The 19,246-nt window shown below is 37.6% G+C and overlaps 1 protein-coding gene and 1 non-coding gene across 2 annotated transcripts in view; both read right to left on the bottom strand.

Moving 5' to 3' along the window:
- Positions 1-344: 344 nt before the first annotated feature.
- Ccdc7 (coiled-coil domain containing 7) overlaps positions 345-19,246 on the bottom strand; it is a 28,638-nt gene continuing 9,736 nt past the window's right edge. Inside the window, exons 4-11 of the mRNA XM_060393246.1 lie at positions 18,083-18,103; positions 17,821-17,853; positions 15,333-15,487; positions 12,009-12,070; positions 10,662-10,718; positions 4,459-4,531; positions 828-858; positions 345-446 (exon numbers count right to left, since the gene is read on the bottom strand). Of these exons, the coding sequence (XP_060249229.1) occupies positions 345-446; positions 828-858; positions 4,459-4,531; positions 10,662-10,718; positions 12,009-12,070; positions 15,333-15,487; positions 17,821-17,853; positions 18,083-18,103 (534 nt within the window). The remainder of the gene's footprint in view (positions 447-827; positions 859-4,458; positions 4,532-10,661; positions 10,719-12,008; positions 12,071-15,332; positions 15,488-17,820; positions 17,854-18,082; positions 18,104-19,246) is intronic.
- On the bottom strand, positions 5,163-5,265 carry LOC132646111 (U6 spliceosomal RNA). Its single transcript, XR_009584242.1, has one exon. It is a non-coding gene; the product is annotated as a U6 spliceosomal RNA (small nuclear RNA).

Genomic DNA, 19,246 nt, shown 5'->3' with positions numbered 1-19,246 from the left:
GGGAAAAGGCCTACTTTTTTCTGAAGGGAAACAGAGAAGCAGTGGGTCTGGAAGAGGGGGAGGGAAAAACTGGAAGGAATGGGGAGAGGAGAGGCTGAAGTTATAATGTATTGTATGGGAAAATAATACATAAGAAAAAAGTTAAAATGAAAAAAATGTCTTTTACAATCCTTATGGTTTTGGTAGTCAATATAGAAATTTAGAACATTAATTTAGGTTTTTAAATCAGAGGTTCTATAAATTATGACTATTATAAATCTGTCATAAAACAAGTAGATGTCACTATGATTTCCATCTGCATGATATTAGGCCTTATTGGGTCCTCTATGGCATTTTCATCACTTTCATGTACCAACCTCTGCTTCTTTCAAATTTCGTATTTCATTTTCCAGCATGATTTTCTCCAATAGTAACACTTGAAAATCAGCTTCCATCTGTTTATATTTCTAAAAATATGTAATAATTGCAATCAAAATAAAGCATCTCAATAAGGTTTACATTAATACTTAGTTACTAATTTAAGACTAACTTCACTAAAGCATGAAAAAAGAATGAACCACTGGCATTGATTTCTAAGCTGCCATTGGAACTGATAAATCTAGAGGAGCAGGAGATCCCAGCCTAGTATTGTAGAAATGTTTTTGAATGACCATAATGTCTAGAAAGTGAAAAGAACATGCAATTCCTTCTAATTCACAAACTCATAGAAGCTGGATGAAATGAGTGAGTACTCATCTCTAATTTCAACAATAGAAAATGACCATTTCTGGAGTTTCTTCAAAATTCAGGGACAAAGTATAATTTCAAACTAAGAAAGTTATACTTACGGTCTCAATTACACTCTGATTATTTAAAGTTCTGAAAAGCAAACCAAAAGTAACTATACTATATTAAATATATACATATTTTAAGTTATAGAACACTTTTATATTTTCTTTTTGACATTTTAAGAGGTGCCCCTGCCTAGTCTCACAGCTTCTTCCTGTGCTGTAGCCAACATCTAGACTCCTTCCAGGATCCTCCCTACATGTATCCACCAACAGGACACTTTGGGCCTCTTTTACCACACTACACCATACCTAGACTTCCACACTCCCATCCAGGGTATAGCCTGATGAGTACCCAATAATTGATTTGCCACATCCCACTGTATCTGTTCTGGATTCCACAGCCGGTACCTTGGCCTAGTCTGGCCACCCCAACCTTGTAGAAGCAACCTCTAGGCTTTTGCAGGGTCCCAAATCCTATGTCCCAGCCTTGTCTGGGACATCACCTTCTGTGTGTAGCTAACATCTAGATGTCTGCCAGGACCTACCCTAACCTCCTACATCCTCTTCCACAGTCTATCCTGCTGGGTAGGTACCTCTGACCTCTTTGTCCACATCTTTTCTGTAATCTACAAGATTTAGCTTGGGTCCCACAACCAGTGAACCAGCCTAATTGTGCCTTCTCAGGCTTCACTGCAGAGGAACTCTAGGCTTGGACCAGTATCCTCCCTACCTATTTGCCTTACCACAGGAGTTTCCCACATCATATCCAAAGTTTCCACTCAGACCTATATACTTGCATATTTCCAAATGGAAAAGGAAACACATCCTTTATATCAGCCCAGTCCCTTTCACCTACCTGACTTCATTCCAGCCAAGCCATTTACAACCTCTAGACCCAAACTACTCTCACATCAACTCTTCTCTCCAACCGTCTCACAACTATAACAAAACTAACAAAGAAATCCATATGCCTAGATCTTACCACAGGAATACCCCAAAATATAAAATGTCAAGTCAGATATTTACATTATGATTCATAACAGTAGCAAAATTACAGTTATAGTGTAGCAGAAAAAGTAATTTTGTGGTTGGGAGTCACCATAACATGAGGAACTGTATTAAAGGGTCGCAGCATTAAGAAGGTTGAGAACCACTGCCCTAAATGAATCTCAGGATACAGAAATTAAAAGAACAATCATAAAACCTTCTAAAAAACTGAAGGTGTTTAAAGAAGACACAAGGAAACAATTCAGTGGAAGCAAAGAAAAAAACCTTAAGAAGAATAAATACCTGAATAATGCTCAAAAACACACATAATATGCTGACGGAAATGAGGAAAACAATCCAAGACTTAAGAACAGAAGTTAGTCAGGATATAGAAATACCAAAGAGGACACAAATTGAAATGAAGATGAAACTGAAGAACTCAAAAGCCCAACTGGAAAACTCAAAGGGGGCCTTACAAATAGAATGAATCAAGTAGAAGATAGAATAGCAAAAAGCAAGACCAACTAAGCAAGGAACATGAGAAATTAAACAAACAAACAAACAACAATCTGGAAAGTAATACACAGAAGACGTTGGACACCGTGAAAAACAAACATGATCAAAAAATTATTTTCAAAATATGGAACTTGTTTAGAAAAACGTATTACTGAATGTCAAACTATTGTTGAGAATTGGTGATTGTATCAGAACTGTCTCACAGAAAACTAAAATGATTAGCTCATAATGGGTAGATTTCTGTAGCCTGACCTCAGATGTGTATCTTCCTAAGCAAAAGCCCCTTTATATCTTACAAAGCAAAAGTGTGCACACGTATGTATGTGTGTGTATACACACACATATAAAATTATGTGTATTGATTTTCCTCCAAAAATATTTTATATACTTCATCCCACTGTTTTTACCTTTTCCCAATTTAAAAATATATATTCAGAACAAAAATTATGGGCTGTATAATTAATAACTAGAAAGGAAAATCTAACATTCATACCCCAGTGGAGATATTTGCAGTATCAAAAGCTTATGTGAGGCTCTCCCTTATTCCTTCCAGAATTCCACTGTCCTGAATTTATCATTAGTACCAGTGTTTCTACTTGTAGAAAGTGTAGGTTAGCTTCATGTGATTATTAAAATCTGTGCCTTTGTGTTTAAAATCACAAAACTACAGAAAAGTAGCCAGGAAATATAATGAACTTTTCCACACTGCTTGCATAGATTCTCAATTTTAATGTTTTACTATGTTTTCTTTGTCTCTTAATCTCCAGTGAAATCATGGTTATTGGACAAGAATTTACAACCACCATAATAATAAACCAGCATAATCCCTAACAACAATCTATAAATATTCATTATTATACTCATAGATATGTGTAGTCTTTACCCCTCACCAAGGAAAGTTTTCTTAGCAACAGACAGAGACTATAACAGAAAACCACAACCAATCAAAACGCAGAGTTATGGAGCCCAGTCCCAATGGATACAACTGAAGAACACTCCAAAAATGTAATGCTCAGGAAATGTTTTGGAAGAGGGGGAAGAAAGACTGTAAGAGCCAGAGGATCAGAAAATTTTCTCTGAGATGACATCTCCCAATAACATCAGAAACTACTCCTGTGAATTCTCACCAACATGACTGGCAAAACATGAAGTCAACAAGGAGTACACCAATGAACAGGTCAAATTGGTTGGGGAAAAGCCCATGGATCTCTATATGCAATAAAGAGTAATTGCTGTTTACTCTCCTTCCCATTCCTTGACAATCATTATATTACATTTTATGATTTTGACTACTCAAGGTATCTCATGTAAGGGAAACCATATACTTTTGTCTTTTTGTGGCTGACTTATTTGATTTAGCATAATGTCCCCAAGTTTTAGTCACATTGTCACATATTTAATAATCCATTGTGCCACATTTTGTTTTTCTAGTCACCCATTGTTGGAAATTTGTGTTTTGATATTATAAACAGTGCTGAAGTAAAGACATGTATATGTGTCTCTTCAAGACCTCACTGACATTTTTTTAGTGTATTCCCAGAAATGGAATTGTTGGATAATGTTTCATTTATACCTTTTTTGAGGAATCAGCATATTGTATTTTCAAAAGCACATATTTCATGTTCTGCATGATTGTAATTTAAAATTTTTAAATTATGCATGTGCATAATTAAAATCATACATACATACATACATATATACATACTATGCTGGTTTGAATAGGTATGACCCCTATACACTCATGGGTTTGAATGCTTGGCCATAAGGAGGGGCACTTGTTGAAGTGCCTTGTTGAAGGAAGTATCTCACCGTGGGGGCAGGCTTTGAGGTCTCCTATGCTCAAGCTATGGCCAGTGTGCCCAGTGTGACTTGCAAATCAAGATGTAGAACTCTCAGCTTTTTCTCCAGCACTATGTCTGCCTGGACACTGCCATGTTTCCCCATCATGACAATAACGGACTGAAAGTGTAAGTCAACCCCAATTAAATGTTGTCCTTTATAAGAGTTGCCACGGTCATGATGTCTCTTCACAGCAATAAAATCCAAACTAAGACAAATACATACATATATGTAAGAGGTCAGCTTTTAATGAAGCCCTTATTTCTTATTTATGTTCCCAATGTTTCTATTCTATGCACTTAATTTTAAAAATAGAAAATAAGAAATAATTCTTTTCAAAGCTTACCTCTCTAGCATATTTGTCTGATTTTCAAATATTTTCATCATCACATTCATCCTACTAGCCACTGAAGGAGTTTCTTCTACAAAAAAAATATATATATATATATATATATATATAAAGGTATTATTTTATTTATTTATTATTACAATTTATTCACTTTGTATCCTGGCTGTAGCCTCCCTACCCACCCCCCATCTCCTTCCAGGCGGTCCTTCCCTTCTATCTGACCCTAGCCTATCAGGTCTCATCAGGGCTACATTGTCTTCCTCTGTGGCCTGGCAAGGCTGCATGCCCCAGGGAGAAGTGATCAAAGAGCCTGCCCCTGAGTTCATGTCAGAGACAGCCCCTGATCCCCTTACTAGGGAACCCACTTGGTAACTAAGCAGCCTAAGGGCTTCACCTGAGCAGGGGTTCTAGGTCCTCTCCATGCATGGTCCTTGGCTGGAGTATCGGTCTCTGCAGGCCCCCCTGGGCCCAGGTCTTTTTGGCTCTGTTTGTCTCCTTGTGGAGCTCCTGCCCCCTCCAGGTCTTTCTACCTCCTTCCTCTTCCATAAGGTTCCCTGCACTCAGTTTGGCCCAAAGTTTGACTATACGCCTCAGTATCTCCTTCTATATACCCTGTTGGGTAGTCTTTCAGAGGCCCCCTGTGGAAGGCTCCTGTCCTGTTCCCTGTCTTCTCCTACTTCCAATGTCCATCCTGTTTGCCCAAAAATATGAAACATTTCACGAATTTGTGTGTCATCCTTGCACAGGGGCCATGCTAATCTTCTCTGTATCATTCCAAATTTAGTATATTTGCTGCCGAAGCAAGCACTATGAAGGTATTATAATGGCTGAAGTTATATGGCCTTACAACTCAGTGATAAAGATAGGAAAACTAAATGAGCATAAGGGTGATGTGAATCTTTCAACCACATTTATCTTATTTTATTTTATCTTATATATCATCTCTAGATTTCAATAAAAAATAGTTATGAGACAAGGCATACCCAGAGGCAAAAGCACAGTCTGAAAAGATAAGCAATTATAAGCACAGGATTGCAGATACAGCAGGTATTTTTAAGTTATCAGGCAAAAATTTTAAACAGCTAATTAACAGTATTTATTACCTAGGGAAAAACTGGCAACATACAGGAGCAGATGGATAATACAAGCAGAAATTCTAAATAATAAGCTAAAAAAATCTAAAGCTCTAAATACAGTAACAAAGAATGCCTTCTAATTTATATAGGCAGGAAATAAAAAAGTAAATAAAAATAATGCAGGGCTGGAGAGATGGCTCAGCAGTTAAGAGCACCGAGTGCTCTTCCAGAGTTCCTCAGTTCAATTCTCAGCAACCACATGGTGGCTGAGAATCATCTGTAATGGAATCTGATTCCATATTCTGATGTGCATGAAGACAGAGCACTCTTACACATATACACAAAAAAATACATGAATAAATAAAGCTTAAAAAATTAAAAAGGTCAGTGGTGGTGAACTCCTTTAATCCCAGAACTCATAAAGACAGGCAGATCTCTGAGAATTTGAGAGTAGTCTGGTTTATAGAGCTAGTTACAGGACAGCCAAGCCCCCACACACACACACACACAAACACACACAACCCTGCCTTAAGAAAAGAAAAAGAAAAACATTAATGCAGAATAATCACTGTCACTCCTTTCGGAGTACTTGCATTGTGCCAGTCACATTTTGCATTTTAATCTAAGTGGGCTCTTTGTTTTTTTAGTTTTTTATTGCTTCTCTGTGAATTTTATATCATGTATTCTAATCCCACTCATCTCCACACCCCTTTATATCCACCCTCCTCCCTTGCAATTTTCCCCCCAAAAGAAAATAATGAGATAGATTGAAAAAAAATCAACCGCCTCTCAAACAAACAAACAAAAATCTTATTGTGGGAGCTGAAGTAGGTCACATCATAACACAAAGTATACCCTGTTGTCCACACATCTGTACTTGCAAATGTTCAGACTGTTCTGTTTCGAGGCCTCTGACTTCTGCTACACTAGCAATACTGGATCCTCACTGGGACTCCTCTTGGATATTCTGTTGTTGCCCTATGTCAAGAGCAGGTCCTGCAGCTGTGGATCTTCAGGACTAGGTGGGCTCTTTTAACAATCATAATAACCAGCTAATGTTCTATTGTTGTCTGATAGATATGTCTACTCTATATGGCAACTATAAGGACAAAAATGTGATTTATTTATTTTTTTTATTAATTACAGTTTATTTTCTTTGTATCCCAGCTGTACCCCTCTCCCTCATCCGCTCCCAATCTCACCCTGCCTCCCTCATGTCCTCCATGCTGCACTTCCCAAGTCCACTGATAGGGGAGGCCCTCCTCCCCTTCCATCTGACCCTAGCCTATCAGGTCTCATCAGGACTGGCAGCATTGTCTTCCTCTGTGGCCTGGTAAGCCTGATCCCCCCTGAGGGGTAGGTGATCAAAGATCAGGCCAATCAGTTCATGTTAGTAACAGCACCTGTTCCCATTATGAGAGAACCCACTTGGACACTAAGCTGCCATGGGCTACATCTATACAGGAGTTCTAGGTTATCTCCATGCATGGTCCTTGCTTGGACTATCAGTCTTATAAAAGATCCCTGTGTTCAGATTTTTTGGTTCTGTTACTCTCCTTGTGGAGCTCCTCCAGGTCTTTCTATCTTTCCCTTCTTTCATACGATTCCCTGCAAGCTGCCCAAAGTTTGGCTATGAGTCTCAACATCTACTTTGATACCCTACTGGGTAGAGTTTTTCAGAGGCCCTAAGTTGTAGGCTCCTGTAAAAATGTAATTTAATACTTATAGTCCTTTGGAAAACAACCTGCATGTTTTTAGATAATTCTTAAGAGTATTTTGCAGACCATTAAAGCAACTTGCTTGAAAAAAGTCAGTGAGCATGAAACTATCATTGAAACTCCCCAAACTGAGAAGCAAATGATGTAAAAATGTAATTGAGCATTCAAAAAAAAGACAGTTTTAAAAAGATATACTAGGCCTAATGTGGCAACCAGTGACAAAGTAAATAAAAGAGCAATATAAAGTGATAATGACTATAAATTTTTAAAAGTAATGACAGATACCAAATCATGTATAATTTAAACTTTTTGTTATCATTGTATGGTTATGCATGATGTATATGTGGGGTGATTATGACAGGGCTTGGGTGTGAAGAGTTAAGCACAACTTTGCAGAGTCTGTTTTTCTCCTTCCACTATTGCATAGGTTCCAAGGACTGAATTCAGATCACCAACCTTGTGCGGTAAGCACTTTTACCTGCTGAGCCACCTGACTTACCTGAAGTTGAAAAGACTAAATAAAAGCAAAATCAAAATATGCAGCTAAGGGGATGGAGAGAAGGCTCAGTGGTTGAGTACACTGACTGCTCTTCTGGAGGACCCAGGTTCAATTCCCAGCACCTAAATGGTAGTTCATGGCTGTCTGTAGCCCCAGGATCCAGCACCCTTACACATGCATATAGACAGGGCATCAATGTACATAAAAATAAATTTTAAAATGTCTTTTAAAATATGCACCTAAACATGAAATAATATTCAAACTTCAGAAAAGTCAAAGATGAAGAAAAATACCTTAAAAAGTCAAAGGAGGGTGGTGTGGAGAGATGGCTCAGCAGTTAAGAGCACCGCCTGCTCTTCCAGAGGACCTGGGTTCAATTCCAAAGAAACAAAGGACATGACAGCCAGTCCTGAAGATACCTGATAAGCTAGGGTCTGATGGAAGAGGAAGAGGTCCTCCCCTACCAGTGGACTTGGAAAGGGGCAGGGAGGAGATGAGGGAGGGAGGGAGGGTGGGACTGGGAGGGAATGAGAGAGGGGGCTATAGCTGGGATACAAAGTATATAACCTGTGATTAATATAAAAAAATAAAAATTATTTAAAAAACCATGTGAATATGGTTTTAATATTCAAATGATCATCATATTTGCCAAAAAAAAAAAGTCAAAGGGACAAAAACAACCTAACCTTAACTCTGAGGGGGAAAAAAAAAAAGAATGAAAATCACACTAGACTACTCTTCTTCCCATACAAGCATCCAGGAAAATCATCCTTGAGTGTGAAAAGTCCCAGGACTCCAGAGCTGTACTGTATGCACATAGCACTGCAACTCAAGCTTCACTGCCATCTTGAATGCCCATGACTCAAACATAAAAGCTGTTACCAGAGCAAATAAGTTTATAGCCCAAGGCTTTGGTGCAGCTTCTGCTGCATGTGTGATTATATCCAAGAGCCTGGCTTCAAGGCCAGTCTGAAAACATCTGCAATGCAGATACCAAAGCTTCACATGAAGCACAAACATCCTCACTGAGGATGCTGAGGAAGGAATAGCTCAGAATACAGCAGCATCTGGACCTCATGGCCACAGCTGACCCATGCACATCTGTGGTATGGAACACAAATCCATGCACATTCCCTAGGAAACACGCCTCAATGCTTAGCCGTTCTGATTGTTGTAAGGTGAAATCTAAGGGTCATTTTGATTTGCATTTTCCTGATGACTAAGGATGTTGAACATTTCTTTAAGTGTTTCTCTGCCATTCAATGCTCCTCTATTGAGAATTCTCTGTTTAGCTCTGTACCACATTTTTTAATTGGGTTACTTGTTTTGTTGCTGTTTAACTTCTAAAGTGCTTTATACATTCTGGATATTAGCCCTCTGTCATATATAGAGTTGGTGAAGATCCTTTCCCAGTCTGTAGGCTGTCGTTTTGTTCTGATGACAGTGTCCTTTGCTTTACAGAAGCTTTTCGGTTTCATGATGTCCCATTTATTGATTGTTGATCTTAGAGTCTGTGCTGTTGGTGTTCTGTTCAGGAAGTTGTCTCCTGTGCCAATGAGTTCTAGGCTCTTCCCACTTTTTCTTCTCAGCATTAAAAACAAAGAAATCATGAAATCTGCAGGCAAATGGTGAGATCTAGAAAAGATCATCCTGAATGAGGTATCCCAGAAGCAGAAAGACACACATGGCGTATACTCCCTTGTAAGTGGATATTAGACATATAATACAGGATAATCATACTAAAATCTGTACACCTAAGGAAGCTAATCAAGAAGGAGGACCCTGGGTATAATGATCAATCCTTACTCAGAAAGGCAAACGAGATGGACAACAGAAGAGGGGAAAAAACAGGGAACAGGACAGAAGCCTATCACAGAGGACCTCTGAAAGACTCTACCCAGTAGGGTATCAAAACATATCCTGAGATTCATAGCCAAACTTTGGGCAGAGTGCAGGGAATCTTGTGAAAGAAGGGAGGAGATAGAAAGACCTGGAGGAAACAGGAGGTCCACAAGGAGAGCAACAGAACCAAAAAATCTGGGCACAGGGGTCTTTTCTGAGACTGATACTCCAAACAAGGACCATGCATGGAGATAACTTAAAACCCCTGCACAGAAGTAGCCCATGGCAGCTCAGTGCCCAAGAGGGTTCCCCAATAGGAATATAATAGGAACATGGGCTTTTTCTGACATGAACTCAGTGGCTGGCTCTTTGATCACCTCCATCTGAGTGGGGAGCAGTCTTACCAGTCCACAGAGGAAGACAAAGAAGCCAGTCCTGATGAGACCTGATAGACTAGGGTCAGATAGAAGGGGAGGAGGGTCCTCCCCTATCAATGGACTGGGGGAGGGGCATAGGAGAAAAAGAAGAAGGGAGGGTGGGATTGGGAGGGAATGGGGGGGAGACTACAGCTGGGATACAAAGTGAATAAACTGTAATTAATAAAATGGGGAAAAGGGAGGGATGGTGGGATTGGGAGGGGAGGAGGGAAGGAGGTATAGGGGATACAAAGTAAATAAACTGTGATTAATAATAAAATAAAATAAAAAATTTAAAAAAGAAAAAACAGACAAATAAGCCTTTTTTGTTTGTTTTTTGTTTTGTTTTGTTTTTTGTTTTTTCAAGACAGGGTTTTCCTATGTAGTCTTGGCTATCCTGGACTGGCTTTGTAGACCAGAATGGCCTTGAACTCACAGAGATCCACTCCCCTCTGCCTCCCCAAGTGCTGGGATTATAGGCGTGTGCCAACATGCCTAGCAAAACAGACGAAATCTTGAAAGCATCAAGAATACACAGGTTTCTTACTATGGTGGTATGAATGAGAATGTTCCCACAGGCCCATGTACCTGTACAATTGAACCTTTAGGAGGTATTAATGTGATGATGTTCAAATGAATGGCTACTTACCTGTATCAGTTTCAGAAACAGTTTCATATTCTAAAGCTGAGTGGGACTTTATGAATTCTGAAATAGATACAAGTATTTGTTATTATACCTTTTAAATAGCAATTCTATACATTGATTGGAGTCATAGTCTATATTTTTTTATTTTAGTGAGTCACACACACACCCAAAAAGAAAAAAATACCAAAGCCTTGCAATCAGGTTCATGGGCTATGGTATCTGAATGAACATGGATAATAGCCATTTACAGATTCATTTATTTTCTCACTGGAATATCCTCTTTCTTGTGTGACACTAGGATCAAACCCAGGTCTTAGCATGATGGGCAGGTGTTCTACAATTGTGCCACACCCTCCCATTACTTGTTTTTCCTCTTCTACTCATTTCTTTTGGTTGAAAGTAAGATGAATAGCTCATCACCTTTTCTTTCATATTCAATCACCATTTATTTGTATTAGGTAAACAGGTTTCTAAACTGTCCATTACATGTTCTTTTATAGCAATCTAATTTGTATTTATTACACACTTAAGCTACCTTGTCATTTTATTACACAAGATCTTTAACAATTCCCTGTTAAACACTAAAATTCTCCAAAGCTTTAGCAAAGCAGTCAGTGCTACAAACATGTCCTCTTTCAAATTGGTGCTGCTGATCTCTTCAGTCTATTACTCCAGTTTTAATTCTCTAGTTAATGCTGTTTTCTTTTCATATTTTTACCATCTCAAATAACCAACATTTTCCTCCTTCACTCAAATAAATCCTATCAAATAAATCTTTTAAGGTTACAGAGTGTTTCTAACTTTCCTGAGATAAACCAACTTATGGATATACTACAACATTAACAGACTATGTCATGCTTTACTGCATGTTTAAATGATCCATAACGTGTTGTGTCCTTGAAAACGCTGAACTTCATGAGTGCAACAATTAAATCATAATAGCATTCATATTTTTAAAATATTTCTTTTTATTTTGTGTGTTGTAGTGTTTTGCTTGCATCGATGTATCTACACCATATATGTACAGTGCATGCAGATACCAGAAGATGAAATTACATCTCCTAGAAGTGGAGTTACAGTTGTTGGCTGCCATGAAGGTGTTAAGAACCGAACCTGGGTCCTCTGAAAGAGTAATCAGTTATCTTAACTGCTGAGTCATCTCTTCAGCTTGGAATTAATCTTTTATATTTTCCAAATCCTAATCATAATAAAACTTGTATTAAAATATAAAACTCCCATTGAACAATGTCTTTAGTTTGCCATTGTATAATTTTTAATTGTAAAAATTAAACTTAAAGTGCTAATATATTTAAGAAACTGTGTAAAGTTTAAGCATTTATAAAATATTACCTTCAATTTTCTTTTCTATATCTTCATAAATTTTCATTGATTCTGCTAGAGTCTCTTTATCCCTGTTAAAAGTGCCAATAAATAAAACATATCTTCATATACATTAAGAGATAAGTTATCTACAGCTGGGATACAAAGTGAATAAATAAATATTAATTAATTAAAATTCAAAAAAAGAATTAAGTTACATGCCCTAAGAACTAAAATTTACAGACGAGATGTATCAAGTTGGTAAAACAAAAGTTAGCATATCATTTATCATTCATTCATAGGTACTAAAATAAATAAATAGTAAAGTCATCCTATACTATAAAGGACAAATTTTATAAATTGTGCATTTTAAGAATATAATTAAGCACATCAATTATATTTAGAACTAAGATAGCAAAAATAAATCAGTAGAAACTGCTAATACATTATCACTCGGTGTAGTACATCTTAGCTTTCACAAGCCTGAGTGTGTAACAGCCTGCTCCAAACCTGTAACTACATGGCCTGGAGCCCCCTACTGTGCCCCTCTTAGCTCTAGATTCTTTATCTGTTAAAATTTGCATATACAAATACCTTTCTCAAAAAGTAGTTACTAGGCTACCAGGATTTGCTAGAAAAATACCTTGCACACAGAAGAAATTTAAATGTCAACTATAAATATTGATATATAGTTCAAAAATATTCCTGCTTAACAACAAAGAGCTCAAATACATATACAGAAGCCTCCTCATAGCACCAATATAATAATATTCTCTTCATTCCTGTAAATTTAGTCAACAATACATAGAAAGCACACGAAGAGTTTACATACTGAGAATTATCCTCTCCCAACTATGGGTAGTTTTTCTTTTAACAACATAAAAGAGCTTTATATATACTTGATGAAAACTAGTGATTATAAAAATAAATCTAAACCTGTTTTTTTAATTTTTAAACAAACATTGAATTTGCTACTAGGACTCACTTGACCAAATTCAGTCATGCCAGACCTAGAAACACAATGTTTTCTCTCATCTGTGGTTTCTAGATCTAAATCCTCAAATGTGAGCATACAACATGTAGTAATGACTAAAATCAGGAAAGTATAAAGGGACCATAAACATGGGGAGAGGGAAATGAGAAGGAATAGCAGGAAAAGGTAATTTGAAATAGGAAATGAAAAAAACATGGAAGTTCTTCAACTTGGGAGAACAAAGGGAGTTCAATACAGAGGGTGAAAGACAGATGAAGAGCAAATAACACCAAGGTTGTTCAATAAAGCCTTAAGAAATCATTTTATATTTACCTAAAATTATATAAAATACATGTGTGTGTCTATATTTATCTATTAATCATCTATCTATCTATTTATCTATCTATCATATACCTACTTACCTACCTACCAATCAACCTATCAGGAAGTTATGCCACAGTAGAGCTGACCCTGGTGACAGGGTCCTAGGCCAGCAGACCCCAAAGGCATGAGTGTGAGAGAGCTGGCCTTGCCACTTGTGTGCCATGTGGTGACATGAGCAAGGGATAAATGCCCCCCCCCCCCCACCTTTGCCACCTATGGCAGGTAGGAGAGCTGGCCGCAAGGTCATCTGAGTGGGAGAGCTATTCCTGACCCTCACCTACTGCAGCACTCTGGAGGGCTGGCCCTGCACCTCACCTGGGTAGAATAGTAAAGCTGGCCCTGGTTGTGGTTGTTGCAGGTGATCTCTCCCCAAGGGCATGAGAGTGGGAGAGCTGGCCCAACCCTTCAACTGAAGCACTAGGGAGAGTGGGCCCTGCACCTCACCTGGGCAGCACAATAGAGCTGACTCTAATGGCATGAGCATGGATGAGTCAGTCTTGAGGACATGAGAGCTGAAGAGCTGGCTCTGCCCCTTGCTAGCTGTGGCATTGGATGGACCAGTCAGTGCAGGTCAGGAGAGCTCACCCTGGTAGTATGGGTGTGGGATAACTTGAGGGCAGACTGGCTCAGATGCCTCTCGGGCCCAGATCCAGGACTTTGAATTGGCCCACTCCAACATCTACCTCATTGATGAACTGCTGAAAATTTGTGAGGGGGCTGGTCCTATAGATCCAAAACTACAGGATCTCAATGACACAGAGCAACAACAGAGTATCTGTGGGACAAATTGTGACACAATTTGGTTTCCATAACAAGATTTTTTCCTTCTAGGTGGAAGTTGCAAGGGTGCAGGGCAGGTACAAGGAGACAGGGAGATGAATGAGATTGGGGTACATAATGTGAAATTCACAAAAAAAAAACAATAAAAATTTAAAAAAAAATAAAATAAACCATCTCTAATTTGCTAAACCTGTGTAATACTTAACTGCATTCTAGATCTTATCCTTATACTCCTAGATAAGTATAACTCACTTCTCATCAAAGAATCTTCTCTTTATAGCAAATGGAAATCATCAGAAACCCCCAAGTAGAAAAAAAAATGTATAGATCAGCAGATCGTGGGGAAACTAGCCCCAACAAATACATCTACATCATAGCCCCTGAATCTATTTCTCAAACAGCATTTCAGAAAAGGAGGTGAAAAGATTGTAAGAGCCAAAATACTAGGAAGTCTACTGTGAAAGAGTGTCTCCTAGAAAAACGCTGCATAAACAAGACTGGAGAACAATGGCAGCAACAATAAACATGATAATGTGGAAGGTGGAAGTTCTTGTAGGGTGCCACCCCTAGACAAAGAATTATAGACAATTATTGACTGTTGGGAGAAGAATTAACCTGCCAGAGATGAGTCCCCTTTATTAGCTGTCCAATGAGGAATGGTCAGCCCTGAATCCATATATACACAAACAACAAAAATAAATTCAGCATGTTGTAATTATATATTTTTGCATATATATACATACATACACATATGTATGTACGTAACAATGATGAAGAAAAAGAGGCTATTAACTAGAGGAGGGAATGGAAGGGCACCTCAGAGGGTCTGGGGAGAGAAAAAGAGGGTATGTGATATAATTCTATTTCAACTGAAATATATTTTAAAAGCATTCAGAAATGTGTATAATCCAGGTATTTTAAAAATAGCACTATCCAACAGAAGTTTTAAATGATAGTTTTATAAAGCTGTTGAGTATTTAAAATCTGTTTACTATGACCCAGAAGCCAATTGTTTTACTAAATTGAATTAAAATAGCCACATGTGGCTAATGTCCACCGCACACCATCTGAGACTATTAAAATTTTAAATCAAGAAAAAAAAAACACTAAATATTCAGATATCATTTCAAAGTTCTTTGTAAAGCAGTAACATTGAGTTAGTGTGCATCCAATGCTAATTACTATTTTAATTCAAACAATCCTTATAATTCACTTACGAGTGTTTAGACACCAGGGATCCCGTACGCACTCTTAGTCGACTTTTCAGGTCTTCAAATTTATGTAGTAGATTTGCTATTTGTGTAATGCCTACATTGAGTGATTTATCATCTGATGGAAGATCTGCTTCTAAAATACTTTGGTCTTTACTTATCTAAAGTAACAAAATTGACCAGTTACTGAAGATCTATTTTGATCTCATGCCTCAAAAACATTTCATTATTTCTTTTATCAAATCTGAATAGCTTTTATTTAATCTATGTATAGCCATAGCCAAACACTGGCATAACTATTAAAATGTAGTGGAGGGTACTTAGCTATCAATAGAGCTGCAGCTTACTCACTGTGCTTACATGTCAAAGCTGTTATTTATCGTTTTGCTGTATAAAAATTTTATGCAAGCCCAATAACAACAAATGCAACTCAAAATATTTACAAGAACAATTCTAAATCAATTGTTTCACCTAATTTTTTCTATTCACTCTGTTATAATAAATTATAATAAATTAAAGAAAGACAATGATAGAGTCATAACCATCTACTACTAAATCACGGATGTTAATGTGCTTTCATTTCACACAGGGAAACATTTAGACTCCTTTGGTTATCTCAAGCCAGGGTGGTAGGGGGATGAAGGGAAGTTTCTGAGTGATAATTACATTTTCTGTCTTTTTTATACACCAAATAGCAAGGCTCTTCTTTTTTACAAAAAGCCTCTTTTTAAAATTTTTTCTTTATTGTTATTTATTACAATTTATTCACTTTGTATCCCAGCTGTAGCTCCCTCCCTCATCTCCTCCCAGTCCCACCCTCCCTCCCTCTGCCCTCCATGTCCCTCCCCTAGTCCACTGATAAGAGAGGTCCTTCTCCCCTACTATCTGACCCTAGCCTATCAGATCTCATCAGGGTTGTCTGGATCCTCTTTCTCTGTGACTTAGTAAGGATACCTCCCAAGGATGAGGTGATCAAAGAGCAGGCAACTGAGTTCATGCCAGTGACTGCCTCTGCTCCCCTTACTAGGGAACTCACATGGAGACTGAACTGCCAATGGGCTACATCTAACAGGAGGTCTAGGTCCTCTCCATGCATGGTTGATTCATCAGTCTCTGCAGAACCCCCTGAGCCCAGATTTTTTTTTACTTCAAAGAGCCTCTTTTTTTTAAGAGTGTTTAACTAAAGAAAATGAAAAACATAGCCAAAGAAATGGCAGAATAATTCTAAAGAATCCCTGAGCCTACCTTGGAAACTATTCTTTCATGCTAAAGAAAAACACATATTCTCTCCCAAAACAGAATTGAAAGCCCTTAAAGACAGAGACCAACTATCCTCAGTCTAATGTTTAAAGTATTTGAAAATCCAAAATGCAAAGAATAACATTAAAGAACACAACAAATTTTGAAAAGGTCAATATAGTTTTATGTCTGCTTATATTATGCAGAATTTTTAAATATAAGAGCAATTTTAAGTTAAAATTTTCCATCATTTTATGTAAATTAAAAAAAGAAAGTGAGTGAAATTTTCATTATTTTTAGAAGACAGAATGATCCAATAAATCTTGTTCTTTACTTGATTCAACAGAAAACTTATTTGCAAATTAATGATAAACATTTTTGCCACCAACTAATTATTTTTCAACCTAACTCAAAATATTACTTTATAATCAATGGTTATTGAAACATTTGACTTATACATACTTCAAACTGATTTTTAAAAGGGTCAAATACTTACTAATGTAATCAAGAGTTAAGAAGTGTTATATTAATCTGTACACCTAAAGAAGCTAAGCAAGAAGGACGACCCTGGGTAAGATGATCAATCCTTACTCAGAAAGACAAACCGGACAGACATCGGAAGAGGGAGAAAACAGGGAACAGGACAGGAGTCTACCACAGAGGGCCTCTGAAAGGCTCTACCCAGCAGGGTATCAAAACAGATGCTGAGACTCATAGCCAGACTTTGGACAGAGTGCAGGGAATCTTATGAAAGACAGGAAAGATAGAAAGACCTGAAGGGGACAGGAGCTCCACAAAGAAAGCAAAGGAATCAAAAAAAATCTGGACACAGGGGTCTTTTCTGAGACTGATAGTCCAACCAAGGACCATGCATGGAGATAACCTAGGACCCCTGTTCAGATATAGCCCATGGCAGCTCAGTGTCCAAGTAGGTTCCCTAGTAAGGGGAATGGGTTTTCTCTGACATGAACTCAGTGGCTGGCTCTTTGATCACCTCCCCCTGAGTTGGGGGGCAGCCTTACCAGCGCACAGACTATGAAAGACAGTCCTGATGAGACCTGATAGGCTAGGGTCAGAGGGAAGGGGAAGAGGACCCCTCCTATCAGTGGACTTGGGGAGGGGCATGGGAGGAGATGAGGGAGAAAGGGTGGGATTGGGAGGGTATAAGGAAGGGGACTACAGCTAGTATACAAACTGAATAAACTAATTAATAAAAAATTAATTAATTAAAAAAATTTTAAAGTTTTAATTTTACCTCTTCCATTTGGTTGACTTGTTGCTGAAACCACTTCATAAAAAAAAGAAACAAAAAGGAGAGTTAATATACATGTGTCTGTGACCCTGTATCTGCGAAGCACCATTTCTGACTCACATGTATCACACAGGGTTCAGAAGAGAAACTTAAAAATATTTAGCAGCAACCGTAGAATGCTGCAGTTTCAAACCCTACATTGCTTAATATCCATTCTTCTCTTTAGTTTTAGTTACTTTAAGCTGCAATGAATTGAAGCACATACCTTGAAAAGAGACTCCAAAATCTGGAAAACAAAGTTTAAGTTAGTATATTTAAAGATAAAATACGTGTCATGCAACTCTTACAATTTTGAATAATAAATTTGATAAAATTATTATGATTTATATGCTAAAATAACTACAAATTAATTTTAAAAATTTAAAGAGCTGAAGTAATTTTGTAGTTATGGTGCTTTGTCCATTATGTATACACAACTACTTCTAGAATAAAAAACAGATTTTTACTCTATAGGACTATATTAGGAAATTCCCAAATTATTCACATCTAATTTTTTTGCACAAGAAATGAAATTTCCAGGAGAGACTCATGCCTGTGGCATATGTCCTACCAGCGGTGGTTAAGTTACTAAACACAAACGATAGTGGAGATGTGCTATTTCTGAGGAAATAATCTTGGGCTATCTTAGCCTCCAAATAGCCATTTTCTGTCAACCTCTGTGTGGCCTAATATTCTTGTAACTATTAAATCAATTCATTTCCAACATACAAGCAAGATCCATAAGTTCCATCAACTGAATGGCTAAGAATGCATCAGCTAGTATCTGAGGACTAGGATTTCCCCACTGTGCCATAATCTGCCAACTCCATGTTTCCAGAAAAGTATTTGAAAAAATGTTTGATTTATAACTTTTTTTGTTCTGTTAGTATAGAAACTTCATCATTCGTTCCAAAACAGTTTATTTTTGAGGTGATTGTAAATATTGTTTTCCTGTTTTCTTTTTATGTATGTCATTTGTATACAAGAAGGCTATTGATTTTTGTGTCTAAATTTTATGTTCATTTATTTTACAGAATTTATTTATGAGTAGAGGTTTTTGGTGACGTGTATTGGATCTTTTATATAGAGAATCATATCATATGCAAATAAGGATATTTTGGTTTCTCCTTTCCATTCTAGGCTACTGAATCAGATAATTTTTGAGGCCACCAATTAGCCCTTGTATGCAAGGTCTGCCCTTCCGTACATTGTCTGGCCTCTGCATCTTTCCTTAACCATGGAGTAAGTTTCTACATCCCTTTACTCAAGTACCCTTCGTTACTCTAAAGCCATAACAGTAGTGTAAAGTTCAGCTACCTGCTTGGGGTGGAGCAAAGGCACGCGAGCTCACATCTTGATCTAAAAGCAGGAGGCAGAGAAAGCACACTAA

This window comes from Meriones unguiculatus, chromosome 10 (genome assembly GCF_030254825.1).
Source record: "Meriones unguiculatus strain TT.TT164.6M chromosome 10, Bangor_MerUng_6.1, whole genome shotgun sequence".
Lineage (NCBI taxonomy): Eukaryota > Metazoa > Chordata > Mammalia > Rodentia > Muridae > Meriones > Meriones unguiculatus.
This window is presented reverse-complemented; position numbering and strand designations above follow the sequence as displayed.